The sequence below is a fragment of the Mytilus californianus genome, unplaced genomic scaffold (genome assembly GCF_021869535.1).
Source record: "Mytilus californianus isolate M0D057914Y unplaced genomic scaffold, xbMytCali1.0.p SCAF_4, whole genome shotgun sequence".
Lineage (NCBI taxonomy): Eukaryota > Metazoa > Mollusca > Bivalvia > Mytilida > Mytilidae > Mytilus > Mytilus californianus.
The window spans coordinates 94,373,765-94,390,758 of NW_026262690.1; the positions used below are offsets into that span (position 1 = coordinate 94,373,765).

The 16,994-nt window shown below is 34.6% G+C and overlaps 2 protein-coding genes across 3 annotated transcripts in view; both read right to left on the reverse strand.

Moving 5' to 3' along the window:
- Nucleotides 1-16,994, reverse strand: part of LOC127698854 (aftiphilin-like) — a 538,231-nt gene that overhangs the window by 484,239 nt on the left and 36,998 nt on the right. The window lies entirely within an intron of this gene.
- Nucleotides 2,695-11,963, reverse strand: LOC127698893 (potassium channel subfamily K member 16-like). Of its 2 annotated transcripts, XM_052202622.1 has the most exons (6): nucleotides 11,183-11,963; nucleotides 8,382-8,543; nucleotides 7,388-7,720; nucleotides 5,152-5,324; nucleotides 3,215-3,421; nucleotides 2,695-3,152 (listed from the first exon to the last, which is right to left on the reverse strand). In XM_052202622.1, the coding sequence occupies exons 1-5, from the start codon at nucleotides 11,364-11,366 to the stop codon at nucleotides 3,236-3,238; spliced, it is 1,038 nt and encodes a 345-aa protein (XP_052058582.1). In that variant the 5' UTR covers nucleotides 11,367-11,963; the 3' UTR covers nucleotides 2,695-3,152; nucleotides 3,215-3,235. The 2 variants fall into 2 exon arrangements, with proteins under 2 accessions (XP_052058582.1, XP_052058581.1); XM_052202621.1 differs by having other exon boundaries at nucleotides 2,695-3,421.

The following is a 16,994-nucleotide window of genomic DNA, read 5'->3' on the forward strand; positions in this document are numbered from 1 at the left end:
CAAATGAAATATAGCGGGAGTCCCTCTGGGTCACTTCACCCCCTCCTGTTTGAGAACTTGTAAACGGTCGAGATCCCCACCTTGAAACCATATATATTCTTGTATGGGACAATAAAACAAATCAAATGAAATATAGTGGAGTCCCTGGGGGTCACCCCCATCCCCTCCTGTTTGAGAACTTGTAAACGGTCGAGATCCCCACCCCTAAACCATATATATTCTTGTATGGGACAATAAATCAAATCAAATGAAATATAGGGGGAGTCCCTGGGGGTCACCCCCACCCCATCCTGTTTGAGAACTTGTAAACGGTCGAGATCCCCACCCCTAAACCATATATATTCATGTATGGGACAATAAAACAAATCAAATGAAATATAGGGGAAGTTAACCGGGGTCACCCCCACCCCCTTCTTTTTGAAAACTTGTAAACGGTCGAGATCCCCACCCCAAAACCAGATTTGAATGACATACAGGGTTAATCCCTAGGCGTCACTTATGCATATCACTTTACTAGACCAAACCAATTTGTACTGGACTTTGCCCAATGTCAGGTGACCATGGGAATGACTTATTATGGGAGATTTGTTTGGGAGACTCTCTTGTATTAAGTAAAAAAAATAAAAAGTCGGAAAAACCCGTTAACCACACAATCTACTAATCGTAGTCCGAGTTTGTTCAATATATAACAATTCAAAAAAGAAAACCAATTGCTTAATTAGTAATAATACAATTTACTAAAAACAAATATGAAGGACCTTAATCAATAAAAAATACTTAATCACAGGCCCTTTACATGGGATGGGCACGGAAAGAAATTAACAGAGCTTTTTGTATATTTGATTATTTTAAATCTACAGTTTAATGTTGCAATAGAAATTATCAAAATTTTACATGACAAACATATGAAAAAAAATGGTTTTTGATAATTGCTGATGAGACAATGGTTTAGGGAAAACACCAAAGCTGTGATGAAATACATATTTGAAATAATACACATCTACAACCTATTTGAAATAATACACATCTACAACCTATTTGAAGTAATACACATCTACAACCTATTTGAAATAATACACATCTACAACCTATTTGAAATAATACACATCTACCGATGCAAACTTTCCACAGGTGCTATCCAGCACTTTGATTAAGAACTTTACTGTAAGAAGGTATACTCATTTTCTGGAAACTACATATTATTTGTACTGTTTGGTATATAAGACACTAATATAATTCCATTTATTCATTAACAAAGGCTCATTTACACAATTTTGCTTTTTTGACGTGTATAGTCAATACTGTTAGAAAGCAAGCAAGCTTAAGTTAGTCCTAAATATATGCCAAGAATGTTTAATCTTGCCACAAAAGGTCATCCTAAAACAGATTCGGTGTAACTGGTCAATTGTGGTCACTTTGCTGCATGAGATACTCTACATTCTGTATATAGAAAGCTGGATTTATTTCAAAATCGGCTCTTTTTTTTTTTGTATTAATGGTACACTTGATAATGCCATATGAGTTTATTAGCCTGGTAGCTTTAATATATAACAAGAATTGCCTTTTCACTACTCCAAGACACACACTTAAAAGTTGAACAGTTGCTTTATGTGTAAATTTAAAATATATTCTTGTGAAATTAGACTACACCGTGGCTAAAAAAGAAATAGACCAACAGACAAACAATAGTACACAAAACACAACATAGAAAACTAAAGACTGAGCAACACAAACCCCACCAAAAACTGGGGGTGATCTCAGGTGCTCTGGAAGGGTAAGCAGATCCTGCTCCACATGTGGCATACGTCGTGTTGCTCATGTTAGTACAAACCCGGTAATAAGTCTAATTCGGTAGGTCACATTCGGGAAAAGGGGATGGGATTGTAGTTACAACATTAGGTACTTATCCGCTATCATCTGTGAAATGGATATTTCATAACGGTCAACCAACTCATGATGGCATCCGTAAAATTTACGAAGGGATGATTTCAACTTCACCACTTAGAACTCTTGGTTTAATAGCATCCTTGTGAGCAGCACCCTCTATCAAGGAATCATGATAGAAAATACAAGCCCTGGAGTATCGTATCAACTTGGAGATATATACTCTGTATGCAGGCGCTGCTGGAATGTTGCTACATAAAAATGGAAAGTTCACAATTGCGAAGCTGAAATCATCTCTTTTGTCATAAAGTTTTGTTTTTAACCGACCCTCATTGTCATTTTCTAGATGTAATCAAGATATGAGGCAGAATTAACTGTATTTGTTGTATCCTTTATCTCAAGTTCGATGGGATAGATGCGTTCAACATAGTCACCAAATTTTGAATTATTTAGTGAGAGAACATCATCTATGTAACGGAGAGTAAAGTTAAAGGATAGTGCTATCTTCTTTTCTTTCTTCCTAAGAAGTTCCTGTATGAAGTCAGCCTCATATGAATAAAGGAACAAGTCGGCAAGAAGAGGAGCACAGTTGGTGCCCATGGGAATGCTGATTGTTTGTTGAAAAACACGTCCTCCTTACTGTGAAAGTAGACACATTTTAATAGTAGATGCACACCTGGCTTTTTTCTGTGAACATCTTCAACAAGCTGTCCAAAACTTAAACACACTTAGAAGTTTTACATTTGTTGTATGTATATATCAAAATCATAATGTCCAAAATTAGACACAATTATAAGTTGTACACTCATCTTAATCATACTATCCTTTAATTAGACACATTTAGTAGACATTGAAAAACTATTTAATATGTTCATCCAAATCACAATGAGTTCTATAGAATAAAACACTTGAAAGTTTTACACCTGGTCTATAATTTTACGAAATCACACTGTCCTATAATTTGACACACTTAGAAATTATACAGCTGTTCTATACTTTCACAAAATCACTGTCCTGTGATTTGACACATTCAGAAGTTGTATACTTGTTCTATCCATTCACAAAACCACACTGTCCTAAAATTTGACACATTTAAAAGTTGTACACCTGTTCTATACATTCGACACATTTAAAAGTTGTACGCCTGTTCTATACATTCACAAAATCACACTGTCCTAAAATTTGACACATTTAAAAGTTGTACACCTGTTCTATCCATTTACAAAATCACATTATCCTGAAATTTTACACATTTAAAAGTTGTACACCTATTCTATTCATTCACAAAATCACACTGTCCTAAAATTTGACACATTTAAAAGTTGTACACCTGTTCTATCCATTCACAAAATCACACTGTCCTAAAATTTGAGACACTAAGAAGTTGAACACCTGTCTTATTTTGACTTTCGTTTATAGCATCAGCTTGTGGTTTACCCCAGGATTTGTTTTTAACATTAGTTTTAACACTACTTGCTTTTTGATACATTGTATTTTTTGTTTTCTTCAATTCATGCTGAAGTCTGTCAATTTCTCCCTGAAAAAAAAACAACAGTTTAAACTTTTGTCCTCTTGAACAATTATTATGTCACTTTAGTTATGCACAGACTTATATGTTGCCGTTGAAGTTGAACATAGCCCAGACAGTAAATGTCTAGTCTTGATAGAATTGAAAGATTAATGTGGTTTTTCAAGCCATACAATATGATCAGATTTATAAATTGTTATCTGCTTAATGTCCAGTGGCAAATATGTCCTTGCATAGTCAGGACGAGGACACATTAAACAGTAAATACAATAGGAAAGTCAATTCTGCAAAGTGGGTCATCCATTCGGTGAAAGACAGGAACTTGGCTCCCACTGCAAATGAGGGTATACTGTACACATCCTGTATTTTATATTGAAACAGGCCGAGTGACTGTTCCTTCACTTGACATAGGATTTAACGTTCCTAATACCTTCTGTGTATACATCATGATCATTGTCATAGGCCCCTGGTGGTAACATCAGCTCAGTGGTCAGTGCTTCGGTGCTTCTCATATATTTTATGATGGTATGATACTAAACCCCTAACGGGAGGTATTGTACTTGATTTTCATATGATGAAGACATAATCTTTCAATCAGTTTAATTGAGGTTTGGAGCTGGCATGTCAGTAACTGCTAGTAGTCCTTTGTTCATTTATGTATCATTGTCATTTTGCTTAGTTTCTTTGGTTACCTATTCTGACATCGGACTCGGAATTCTTTTAAACTGAGTTTTACTGTGCGTATTGCTATGTGTTTCTTTTTTCTACATTGACTAGAGGTATAGGGGGAGGGTTGAGATCTCACAAAACATGTTTAACCCTGCCGCATTTTTGCGCCTGTCCCAAGTCAGGAGCCTCTGGCCTTTGTTAGTCTTGTATGTTTTTTAATTTTAGTTCATTTATATGTTTTGGAGTTTAGTGTGACGTCCATTTTCCCTGAACTAGCACACAATTTTATTTAGGGGCCAGCTGAGGACCACCTCCGGGTGCGGGATTTTCTCGCTGCATTGAAGACCCATTGGTGGCCTTTGGCTGTTGTCTGCTCTTTGGTCGGGTTGTTGTCTCTTTGACATATTCCCCATTTCCATTCTCAATTTTATTGTAACGTTTTCGGTCCTTATACATCCTTGGCTTTCAAATTATTCGGCTTTGAGCGTTCCTGATGAAGGTAAATCCAGAAAAGCGCTTCGGACGCATGAAATTTATAACGTGTTGTTTTCATTTTTTTGTAACAAATTATTCTTGAATTTCACGTTGACAAATTTTAGAAATTATTAAGAAGCTAAGGTTCCAACTCCCTCAGACAAAATTGACCTTCGAGGAATTTGGCTATTCTTTTTATGTATCCTCATTACGTTGCTACGTTTCTATACACCCATCTCTTTCAAGTGTTTAGGTTTGGGCGTTCTTGAGGTAAATGTTTTAATCTATACTTGCCAAAATGGCATGGTATGTGCAAAGCTAGGAGATTTGGTTAATTACACCTGTATTTGTATCCGGTTCAGAACCTGAACCTTGATGATTCCGCACGGAACTTGCAAATCAAAGATTGAAATATCTTTCAACCATTTTATGTAAACTATCCCTACAATCTAAATGTTATTTAGTGCTTTACATAGGCATTGAAGAGAGTCTTATTTTCAAATTTTGCATCGAAAACGAACAAAACACAAAAACTGGTATCTGCTCATTCATACATTTTTAACATGTACATTTAAAGTGATAAACTACATGTTTACCTCTAATGCATCTTTGGTGAACTTTTCTACTTGTTCTGTTCTTTTAACAAACACATTCGTTATGTAGCTAATGATGAGAGATACATAAGCTAAACCAAATAAAATCCAAGCAAATGTCACAACTCTATACACATCACCAGCTCCCTTGTCACTCAAACGATTCTCCGATATAGCTGAAAAGGTTTAAAAGATAGAATTATACAAGGCAAACAGTTCTTCGATATACCTGCAAATGATCAAAAGTTAAAGATAGAATTATTCAAGACAAAAGATTCTCCGATATCGCTAAAATGTTCAAAGTTAAAAAATCGAATTATGCAAGACACAAGAATCTTTGATATATGTGAACATGTTAAAATCAAAAGATAAAATTATACAAGACATTCCTTTTTATATAGTTGCAAGTGCGGTAAAACAAAGGTGACATACATTGAAGAAAGAGTCACGTTTTATTAGATGATCTCACGTTTTTTATTTTATTGAAATAATAATTTTTATCATTCAGGCTGTAACATCTCAGTATGTATTGATTATGTTTGAATATTATTTATCAGAAGTCTAGAATTATTAAAAAATTAATGTGTTTGAATAACTTTTTTAGATTAATGTTCAATATCAAGATAGATAAATAGATGTGTAACATTACATAACTATTATATGTCCCAGGATAAACCGAGAAAAACAAGACCAACAAAAGCATCAATTGATGGCGATTTGAAGTTTAATGACTAGCTTACTCGTCCGAATCACCTTAATTACCATCAGTTTCAAAAATTTGCTTTGTGTTTATAACCTAAATGTGCTTACAGTGTCGCTGAAGCTGAACAACAAATTTCATGTCAAAAGTGCTAATGGACGACAATTGGGAACAAACAGGGAAGTGAGTCTCTAAAGTCAATGGTAATTAATGTTAGAAGCTATCTAGGAACAAAAGAACCCTAGGACAATGATGAACACTATAAACAAAACACCATACATATACCATCTTTACTTCATGAGACAGTGATTCAAATTGTCATGCCGTGTAAGTTCTTTAAAGCTTCTACCTATATCTTCATTTATCTCCTGGCTTTTTAACTACGGGTCACAAGTGTACCTGTTAGCTTAAAAAGACTTTGTGCCTCTTGGATTTGAAGCCTGTGTCTGTTATTTCAATTTCTGCAAATGAGTTGATTCCACTGCTGGAGGCTTGATATATAAGGGCAGTATCTGCAAAACTTGGCTATAGGGGCATGTCGGATACCCTCCATCTATAAAAGCAGAGCAGACGCTTCTCTACATTTCTCGTCATTCTAAATTCCGCCATATTTCTGTGGACTTTTTTTTTTAATTTTTTGTCATAAATGAATCGAATATAAACTTGTATTATTCATTCATCAGGGAAACTCGGGACCAACAGTTTCAGAAGTCAATATTAAACAGGTTGTTTTGTATTTCGTATGGACCATCTTGAACGTCTTGTGAGGTTTGAAATGATTTTCATAACAGAAAACCTTGAAGAGACATTGGTTTTAGTTTCAAAATTATCATCCTGACCATATAACACTGCATATTATTTAAAATCCAATTATCAATAAATTAAGAAACGGTAACTTATACAATAACCAATCGGTCATTTCTTGATTTCGAAAACATTGTGAAAAATATTATCCTCTCTGCGGGGGGTCTCATTGGGGGGGGGGGGGGGTTCTGATCCCGGATCCCGCTTACTGTTTTGTCAGATTCCCGTATCCCGCTTACACTATGTACGTAAGCAATTCTCTTTTTTTTTTAACGGGTCCCGCTAGACTTCATTTCCCGTTTTCACGGCACAATAATTTGACTTTCACGTGTTACGCATACAAAAAATCGGCAATCCCGGGTCACGCTTAGACCCCAATGAGACCCACTCTGCGTTTCAATAATTAGGACTTGTCACCGGATTTTTAATTGATATATAAGCAGCACAACTGGTACCCCTAGTGGTGTGGGAATTGCTTAACTCATCTAGCTAGTACCCGGTTTTTGGCGCTCGTTTGGTCCGATCTGAAGTTTTCTGTATATTGTTATGTTGGCTGATGTTTGTATGTTCGTCTGTTTTGATTTATCTTCGCTAGCCAAGGGTTACGATCCGATCCGCTTCTCTTCGTAAAGAGGAGCGGGTCGAATCGTAACCCTTGGATAGCGAAAATGGTTCCGATTTGATTTTCGGTTTCAGCTCAAACGAAATGGGCGATATTGCTAAAATAACACTTACCAGCTACGTAATCTCCAAAACCAATGGTTGACAACGTAACAAAGCAGTAGTATAATCCATCTAAATAGTGCCATTTTTCTACTTGTTGGAAAATAAAAGCAGGCACAAGGAACAGCATAGTTAGTCCAAGACATACGATTAGAACCATATTTAATACTTTATTTAAAACAGGTTTTCTAGAACACAATTTTAATCTATTCACTTTTGTAGACAGTCTTGTTAATAGTTGACCCATATAACTTAACACTACCATTGTCAGAGGTATTCCAAACAAGGCATATATAACTAATGCTAATCGCCCTTCTTTCGTCCTTGGCGCCATGTTTCCATAACCTGCAAACAGATTTAAAAAAAAATGATAACACATATTTATGTACCAAACGTGATGAAGGCATAATTAACAAAAACACTTTATATGAATCAAAATAAAAGAACATTCATAAAAAAAAAAAATCTTAATCATCTTTTTATAAAACATGGCACAATTTTAAAGAATCTGCAGTTTTTGACGAAGAATTTAATTGATTAAGACAACATTTTACTATGTATTCTCAAAAAGTATTGTTCCATTCATTTCAACACAATATGTTCTTTTATTTCAAAGAACCTTTATAGGTATTTAGGACATATTTATCAAATTTTCTTTTAGAACTGCAGAATACTTAACATTTTCATAACATACTCCTTTCGATTCATGACACAAAGTCACTGCAAAGGATCATCCCTTATTTGCTGTTCTTCGTGAGGCCTTTAAACATGAAACTTACGCTCACGTTTAACTGCAAGTTCCAGACCGCCCCTTGCACCGGTTTAAGTGATTTTTTTGCCATATACGAATATAAAGAGATATAGACCACGATACATCTGTGTATTGAACAACAAAGACATTTGTTATTTTCGTGACTTAAATAGTGTTTGTGGATCTTTAGTCCTTCTAGTATTCAAAAGGAAAAGCAGACGACAAATCAGATAGTAATTGGAGAATGAAACTTACCAATTGTGGATACCACTGTAATAACAAACGAGAATGACCCAGAAAAGTCCCATTTTGTAGATATAGTTTCGTTCCTTAGAGTTCGCAATGCGAAATCCGAATCAAGAGCTATCTTAGACATAAAATTTTCCATTTCTGTAATATCCACACATGTATTATTACCTGAAAAAATAGCCATAAGATTTATATATGTCATCGTTTGATATAACATGCTAGAGTGATCACAGGCACTTGTCTCTGAAAAAAAATCCTATATACCTTAATATGGTCTTACCAGTTGTGCAACTACTAAGTGTATCTATTTTCACAAAAGCATATGTAAGATGTACACACAAAGCAGGTGTTCAACTTGTTATATTAAGGTATATAGGAATATTTTTTTTCAGAGACAAGTGCCTGTGAGAGTGATGTAACTAGGCATGTCGCTATTTTTGGTTTGCATCTGTCCTTTTGCTTCATGTTTACATAAAAGGAAGTAAGACGTATGCCGGTTTTGGTTCACAATTTTACTTACTTACATATAACCATCAAGTTATGAACTACTCAAATTATAAGGATAATGTGACCTTGATTTCATGGTTCGGTAATTACGGTTTCGTTTATGATTGGTTTCAGGTTAATGTAGTTTATAAAAGCAGATAATGATGATATTACAATGTTTCTTCACAACAGCATAATTATTATGAAATGATAATGGGATAAATAGTTTTCATGAATGACAATTATATTATTACTTTGTCATCCGACTCAAGATATACACCAAACAGACACTGCATATTAGAAAAGACGGAGAATGAAATCTAGTATACACAGGTAAAAAATGATTGGTTGATTAGTTCTTAGTGTCCAGCGGCAAATGTTACGTGCACGTTTGAATTACAACAGTTTAATGTCGTGTGATTTTGCGATTTTTTTTATTAGATCGACGCGGTAGGTCAGGATTTTTAGGTTCTATAGTTCGCAACTTAAAGTAGCAGTTCGCATGGTGTATATTCGCCCTGTTCCTACCACTAACTACTCAAGTTACTCCAACGAGATCCCGCACTCGAGGCTAAAGCTACCGGGAGACCATCAAGGCGGATTTTGGTGGAATTTAGTGTAAGCGTGAGATGGTTTGTTTGGAGTAAAAGGTTTACAGTTGTTAGCCTGAAAATAAAAAGAACTTTCTCCAACTTTGATTAAAAATACAATTTGTTGCTATTGGCAACCAGAATGACATTTTATATGTACAGCAATCCTGGTAATACCAGTTCCCAAAGCACATTAATTCTATTCCGAAAATATCATTCACATTTATAACCCTGCAAAATGATTAACAGTCTACAATCTGTAACAAGTAATACCAGACTCCTGTAAATCTTTATCATCTTGCACGGCCTCTTTCGTTAAATTTTTGTTGCGAACTGATCATGTCAGAAAAGGTTTATTGTACTGATATTCGAGTGGGCTATTTCTAAACAGATAACCAAATCATAAAAACCTGAAAGCAGCTGCCCGAATCAATAAAATGTATAAAAAGGACATATTGGTTATCGACGTTCCATCATGCAAAATTTTACAAATATGTGTTATATGTGGACAAAATCAAAATGCATTCAAATAAAATTGAGAATGGAAATGGGGAATGTGTCAAAGAGACAACAACCCGACCAAAGAGCAGAAAACAACCCAAGGCCACCAATGGGTCTTCAACACAGCGAGAAGATCCCGCACCCGGAGGCGGGCTTCAGCTGACACCTAAACAAAAATGTGTACTAGTTTGAAGTGAAAATGGACGTCACACTAAACTCCGAAACATATAAATGAACTAAAATTAAAAAAACATACAAGACAACATGTAGCCCTGAATAAAACTTTGATGATACGGAAGTATGTAAAAACAAATGTTGAAATTTCTTTTTCTAAACTTGACGATATAGACTTCTGATGTAAATTTCTAGTAGGTTTGACTACTCAAAGATTAATTTTGACCCTGTGAGTTAAACGAATGCAGAGGGGTTGTACTACCCGACTCTTTTGACAGTTTTCCCCTCTGTGGTCTTGGCATTGATGAACTTGGATATAATATTTTATTACTTCATATTAAAAATGAAGTTGAAAAAAATCTGCAACGCTGCTGGAGTCATGCAGCCTGGGTATATTTTGTTAATGAAAACAAGTGTTAAATGGTCTAAGATTTCAGTTATTGTTCACATATCATTGAAATTTCAGTTAATAGAGTATATAATGAAAATATCTGAAGACTTGCCATAATCTTTTCTATATGGGAAGTGGTATTTTGACTATACATCATGGAATCATCCCGGTTCAAGTATTTATTGTCACATCAAGCATACGTACAAGCTCGTGACAGATATAATTCTTATACAAAATAGATGATTTGAACATTTAAGCCAAAAAAAAACAAGAATAAAAAACAAAAACAAAAAACACTATTAAAGAATGTATAGCCTCAGCTCTAACGACTGTTTTAAAAGGGACTTAATTGTTCTTTTCACTTGGCGTAGATTTGATGGAGTAAGGAGGACCACTAGTTTTACAGTATCAGTAAGATTTGAAAATACATATACGGGTTCACTTAACTTGTATCATTAAAAGTTTGTACGTAAATATTTGTTATTTTGTTATTTTTACGGCGTAGTAGAAAGTGTTTTTCATCTTCTTTGATTTCACAAGTCTTAAATCCTTATTATCAATAATTATAGAGAATTCATACCTAAGTTTAAATAATTGTTATCATGACAATTATTCTTTTTAATGAATGGATGAATGATACAGTTAAATATATACTATTCCCTTACCTAAAAATTTATGAATAACTGCTCCCAGGTCACGCCGTCTATCAATTTCCGGCTGGCCTTCTATTTTTTGAAACACTGCTGCTCCAATGCAGAGGTAAGAAACAGCAACAACTAAAAGGAGTGTAATTCGTTTCCAGCCCGGCCCTTCGTCTTCTACATTTCGCTCAGTGTCAGATATAACCATACTTCAAACTGTTCGCTCGATCGAAAAACGCAGGAAAATAACAAAACTGTTAATACTGCATTTTTGTGTATATTCACATGATAGATAAAGTACTAAGTACCTTTGAATACAACATTTATTTTTACTTTCTATAAAAACAAATATCTATCCTCAAATCTTCCTTGTCGTGCTTTTAATTATGCAAAAAATCCGTTTATTTGAGTCTGGTTGAATCCTTAATAGAATTTATCACGTCCAAATACTACAATTAAAAGAAAAAGTAAATATTTTGTCAACTTCCCTGCTCTAATGTCATTATCGGATGTTTACTCCGGAACATTAGAGATGCTATAATTATTTTTATTTTCTATCTGATCACAAACATCATCCGAAAGGTGGAAAGGTGACAAGCCTTTATTTATTATTTTGTTTTCACAAAATCTTTTTATTTTATCAACAAAGACGATGTCACAAAGTTAATTTATAATCATCACATGCCAAAACTCTCTGTTCGGGTAGTCCGGAACAACTAGTATAAAAGTTGACTTTTATTACATTCAGTTCTGAAAAGATGATTTGTCGTTTCTGCAATATAACACCTCTCTGAAAATTAAGCACTTTTACTGCAAATCTATTAAACAATTGAATTATAGAAATGAGTTCTCCAGTTTAAGTAGGCCTTCTCATACCGATAGGTTAATACCACCGAGAGGAAAAGCTCTATGGATAATAGATATTTACTTTCATCAATATTTCATGCCTAAAACAGAAAATTTAACTAAGTGTAAACGGATAGCTGAAATTAATATAGATGACAATTAAAACCATGATTAGATCATCTGCAGAGCGAGTATTGTTTAAAATAACTTCAACCATTAAAGGATTTTTTCTTTTATTGTCACATTTGCACATTACTTAAGCAATTAAACCAGAAATGAATAACAAATTGTCAGTAAAAACCAATTGAAAAACGCAAATTCTCGTAATTGATGATATTGGAAGAGAGCTATAAAGCACGTTGTTTTTTCATCTTAAATGAATATGGATATGCGAAGGCACCTAACGTTCCATTGTTGATATTCATTCCAAACCGGACACAAGTACACCATATTTTACACGTACTACTGTATATATATGCAGCATTTTCTAGTCTTAATTGTTCGTTGCTAGGACCAAAAGAAAAGACCAGCTGTTATAGAGCGATTTGTAAAGATTTCATTGTCACCAGCTTAACGTAAATACTGAACTTCTTATTATTACAAGTTAAAAGAAGTGTTGCTAACATATATCAGCACTTAGTTAAAACAATGACAATGGGTCGGAATTCAATTAACGTTACTCACGGATGCTGAAAGTACCACTATTTTTAATTTAAATCACATTTGCTTTAGTAGTATGCACATGAAAAACAAAGCTTTGCCAGAAGCATTTAGGAAGCAACATGTTTTGAAATGTCTTCATTTACACTTTATTAGACTGTTTTAACTTAAATATAAATTCAAGTCTCAATAAGCAGTAGAGGAGGAGAGTAGTATTGAATTTCAATCATCTTTTCGTCGCGAAAACAAATGTGAGTTTAAGTAGGTGGCATGCGTCAGTAGTGCACGCCAATTAGGCAATAACCTAACGTGATCATCTATTGAAAGTGCAAATGCTAAAATGTCTCGCCTGCTTAGCTGATTTAGACTGAATTCAAAGTTAAAAGTCTTTGACATCAATATATTACTGCAGGTATCATAAAAACTTGCCATTATTAATAATAAATGATGATCATACAATTAGGTCGAGTTGAATGAACTCTATGCCAGATTTACATGAACATGTACACTTTGCAATGGTCCTATACTGGCAATAAATATAGTTGACCTGCAACTTACAGTTGAAAATCTAAAGTAAATACCAAAAAGTTAACGCTAATCACTGAACCGTAAGAATAAGGTCAAGATCAATGAGACCTGCCAGACAGACATGTGGATCTGCAATCGTTCTACAAAACCATACATGTTTAACCATTACTTTCCATAAAAAAGAATTCCACAAAATCTTGACGTTAATCCATCACCATGAGAAAAGGTTTCTATATGGTGGTCATTTCTCATTTACAACCATTCTATACACAAATATAGTTGACCTATTGATTATAGTATATGAGAAATAAAACTTATCACAAAAAACTTAACATTGGCCAATGAACCATGAAAATGAAGTCAAGGTCAGATAAATCTTGACGGACGGACATGCACCCATAACAACCAAAATTTACACCAACTATAGTTGACCCATCACTTCTAATAATTGAGAAACTGACTCACCGGATAACTAAACTTGCAATATATCGATGAACCATTAAAATGAGGTCAAAGCCAGATGAACGCTGTGGAATAATAACATAAACGGTACCAATTTTTCTGCACCAGATGCGCATTTCGACAATCAATGTCTCTTCAGTGATGCTCGAGGCCAAAATATTTAAAAATTCAAAGCTTATTAAAAAGATGAAGAGCTATAAATCAAAAAGGACAAAAAAATATAGCCAACGCCGGACAAGCTACTGGGCTGGTGAAAAAGCAGACCTTTATTGCGAAGGAAATGATACTTTTTCACAGATTCACTTTAAAGTTACCTGTCGATATAAACTTTTGCAAGTTCTTTTTTTCCCATCAAATAAATACAATAGCTATTGTTCTCTGTGGAGTTTATTCAATGGGACCTTTAAATTTATTCCAAGAGAAATCTATCACTCACTGATTGATTTAACTGAACAAAAAATTTAACATTCAGTGATGAAAAAACATGTACCAATACTAAATAAGGACTCAAAAGAGGGGGGTGACACACTTTTGAGATGTGGGATATAGGGGGTAAAAAAAGTGGGATCTGGGAAAAAGAAGGGAAAAAAAAAGAAGGATGTGGGATGTTGGAAAAACCCACAAAAAAAGAAAAAAAAAGAATGGTGAAAATGCATGAATGGTCTTGGTGTGTCTGATCGGTGGTGTCCCCAGTTATGGAGTCGAATACAACATATTTAAATTTGATATTTGCTGCTTCATTGCTAGACACAATTCATTAAGGAGTAAAATCATAGATATAGGAAGATGTGGTATGAGTGCCAATGAGACAAATCTCCATCCAAGTTACAATTTATAAAAGTAAACCATTATAGGTCAAGGTACGGCCTGGATAGTGGTCAGGAGTCAGAATAATGTGTCAGAGTAGGGTTGCGTGTCTTGCTGCAGGCATTTGCCTTGTGATATATCCTTTAAAATAACATGTTTAAATCAAGCTCTGTATGTCAAGTAGGGTCAACACTCAAATCTCATTATGATGGTCCCATCCTTAAAATGCATATTAGATCATCTTACTTGCAACTTAAATTGACATCGATAGAAATGGAGGGATATCTAGCATCAACTTGCAGACTTTTGAAACCGATGTCATTTTTATCAAATTAGACACATGTATTCCACATTCCATTTCACTTCGACAAGGCTGCATATATTTTACTGATACAAAGTCCAGGCAATTGAAATGTATTGATGAAAAAAGGGATATTTCTGTTGTTGCAGGATCTGGTCAAACTAGTCGGAAATATGGACCCTGTTTGGCATCATCCTTTACCCAACCATCAGGTATTGCTGCAGAAGGTAAAACATTGTATGTTTGCGATTCTGGTGAATCCTCAGTTTTGATGGTAACACCAACAAAGGGTATGGTTAAGTTTCTAACTGCAGTTGGTGATTTATATGACTGTTTTAAGGTGCATACCGAAGTGGGATGTACATTGCCTGAAAGTTTGAATAAATTGAAGAATGTTGATGGTTTCTTTTCTAAAGCATCACAAAATGTTAAGGCATCATATAAGCTTACACCAGTTGTTCAAGGACCACAAGGTTGTGTCTCGAGAGTGTTTCAGGATAGCATTAAAATGCTTCTTGGTGGCTCACAGTCCTTAATTGAACACTATCCCGTTATTGTTCATGAAATTAAGCATGAAGTTATATCAACAAAGATGGTTGAAAACTTTTTTTCCTTGATGCGAGACAGAGTCGTTACTCCAGATACACTTGAATTTGCTGTTTCGTTCTCTTCAGTATGTACAGAACTTATGAAAAAAAACGCATCTTTGCCATATCTATACTTCACGAATCCAGATTCTTACTACGAACGCCTTGAAGGATTGGTGCCTTTTAAGGCAGTTGTGAAAATGCGTAAAAATCAAAGAAATCAAAATCACTCAAGCTGGTAGAACACTCTTGGATGATTATTGGAAGAAATATCTGCAAAGCGTAAAACAACTCTTTTTTAGACAACAGAACACAAAATTCAAAGCAGGAACACTTCCATTGTATGCATATCAGAAAGAGACACAAAGTGTTGATACAGTTGACTTTGAAAATTTGTTGATGGTGAAAAAGAAACTGGTGAACAAGCATCACTTATAATGTTTCCAACTGGCATATTGTTACTTCTGTCTGTTGAAGTGTGGAATCATTATTGGTCATGCTTGTTCAACAATTAACAATTGTTCATCAATTGTATCACACTCTGTGTCTGATATGAAGATTCCCTGCTTTGGGTTTTGTGTTCTGTTGATTTTGTGTTCAGTTAAGTTTAGAGTTCTGTTAACTAAACGTGAGTTGCTTTAAGCATTGAAGGCATTTATTTTCATATTCATCCAGGAGTGCTTTGTGACCTTTGGTGGTTTTGTTCCTATTTTTTTTCACAAAAGCCTTAAATGACATTGTTTCTTGAGGTTGTAGTAAGAATCTGGACCAATAAAGTATAGGTAAGGCAAATATGTGTTTATTCATAAGTTCTGTACATACTGAAGAACAAACAAGACAGGAAGACAGCTCTAGATTGCTCCAAAAAGGGCATTATGGAAAACCAAAATCTGGGATTTTGGAAAATTCAAACTTGATCTGTGTTTTGTGGTAATAAGCATTGTGTATAAGTTTCATAACATTTGGTTGAGGCAAACTTAAGTTAGAGAACGGAAACTAAAAATTTTGCAATTTTTCCATTTATAAAGGAGCATAACTCTAGAACGGTTAAAGTGACGCCACTAAAATTCAAACTTGATCTGTGTTTTTTGGTAATAAGCATTGTGTATAAGTTTCATAACATTTGGTTGAGGCAAACTTAAGTTAGAGAAAGGAAACTAAAACACAAACTTTCTGCTCTTTGTCTGTAATAAAACACAAACTTTCTGCTCTTTGTCTGTAATAAAACACAAACTTTCTGCTCTTTTTCTGTTGTCTGCTCTTTGGTCGGGTTGTTGTCTCTTTGACATATTCCCCATTTCCATTCTCAATTTTATTTCAATTGCATACCATAAGGATCATTCAGCCCAAGTTTGGTTGAAATTAGTTAAGTAGTTTTAGATCGTTGAAATAGTCAATGACAATGACAAAGACAGAAGATGCCAAGTGATGACAATAGCTCACATTGGCCTGTGGGTCAGGTGAGCTTAAAGAAGTGGCATAGTTTATTTGCACTTGATAAGTGAAAATCCAGAAATGAATAACAATCAGTGATGTGAAAGATAAAGGAAAAAGTCTTGGTTTGTGGGTTTGACTAATAGAACAGAACAACTGTCACCCGTGAAACAGACCAAATTTCCATAACACTTGGTAAAGGGAACATAAT

Coding starts and splice junctions, on each gene's coding strand:
- LOC127698893 (XM_052202622.1), bottom strand. CDS start 11,366: ATGGTTATATCTGACACTGAGCGAAATGTAGAAGACGAAGGGCCGGGC. Junction 7,721..8,381: donor TACAGTGGTATCCACAATTG/GTAAGTTTCATT, acceptor ATCTGTTTGCAG/GTTATGGAAACATGGCGCCA. Junction 3,422..5,151: donor TCACCAAAGATGCATTAGAG/GTAAACATGTAG, acceptor TTTTTTTTTCAG/GGAGAAATTGACAGACTTCA.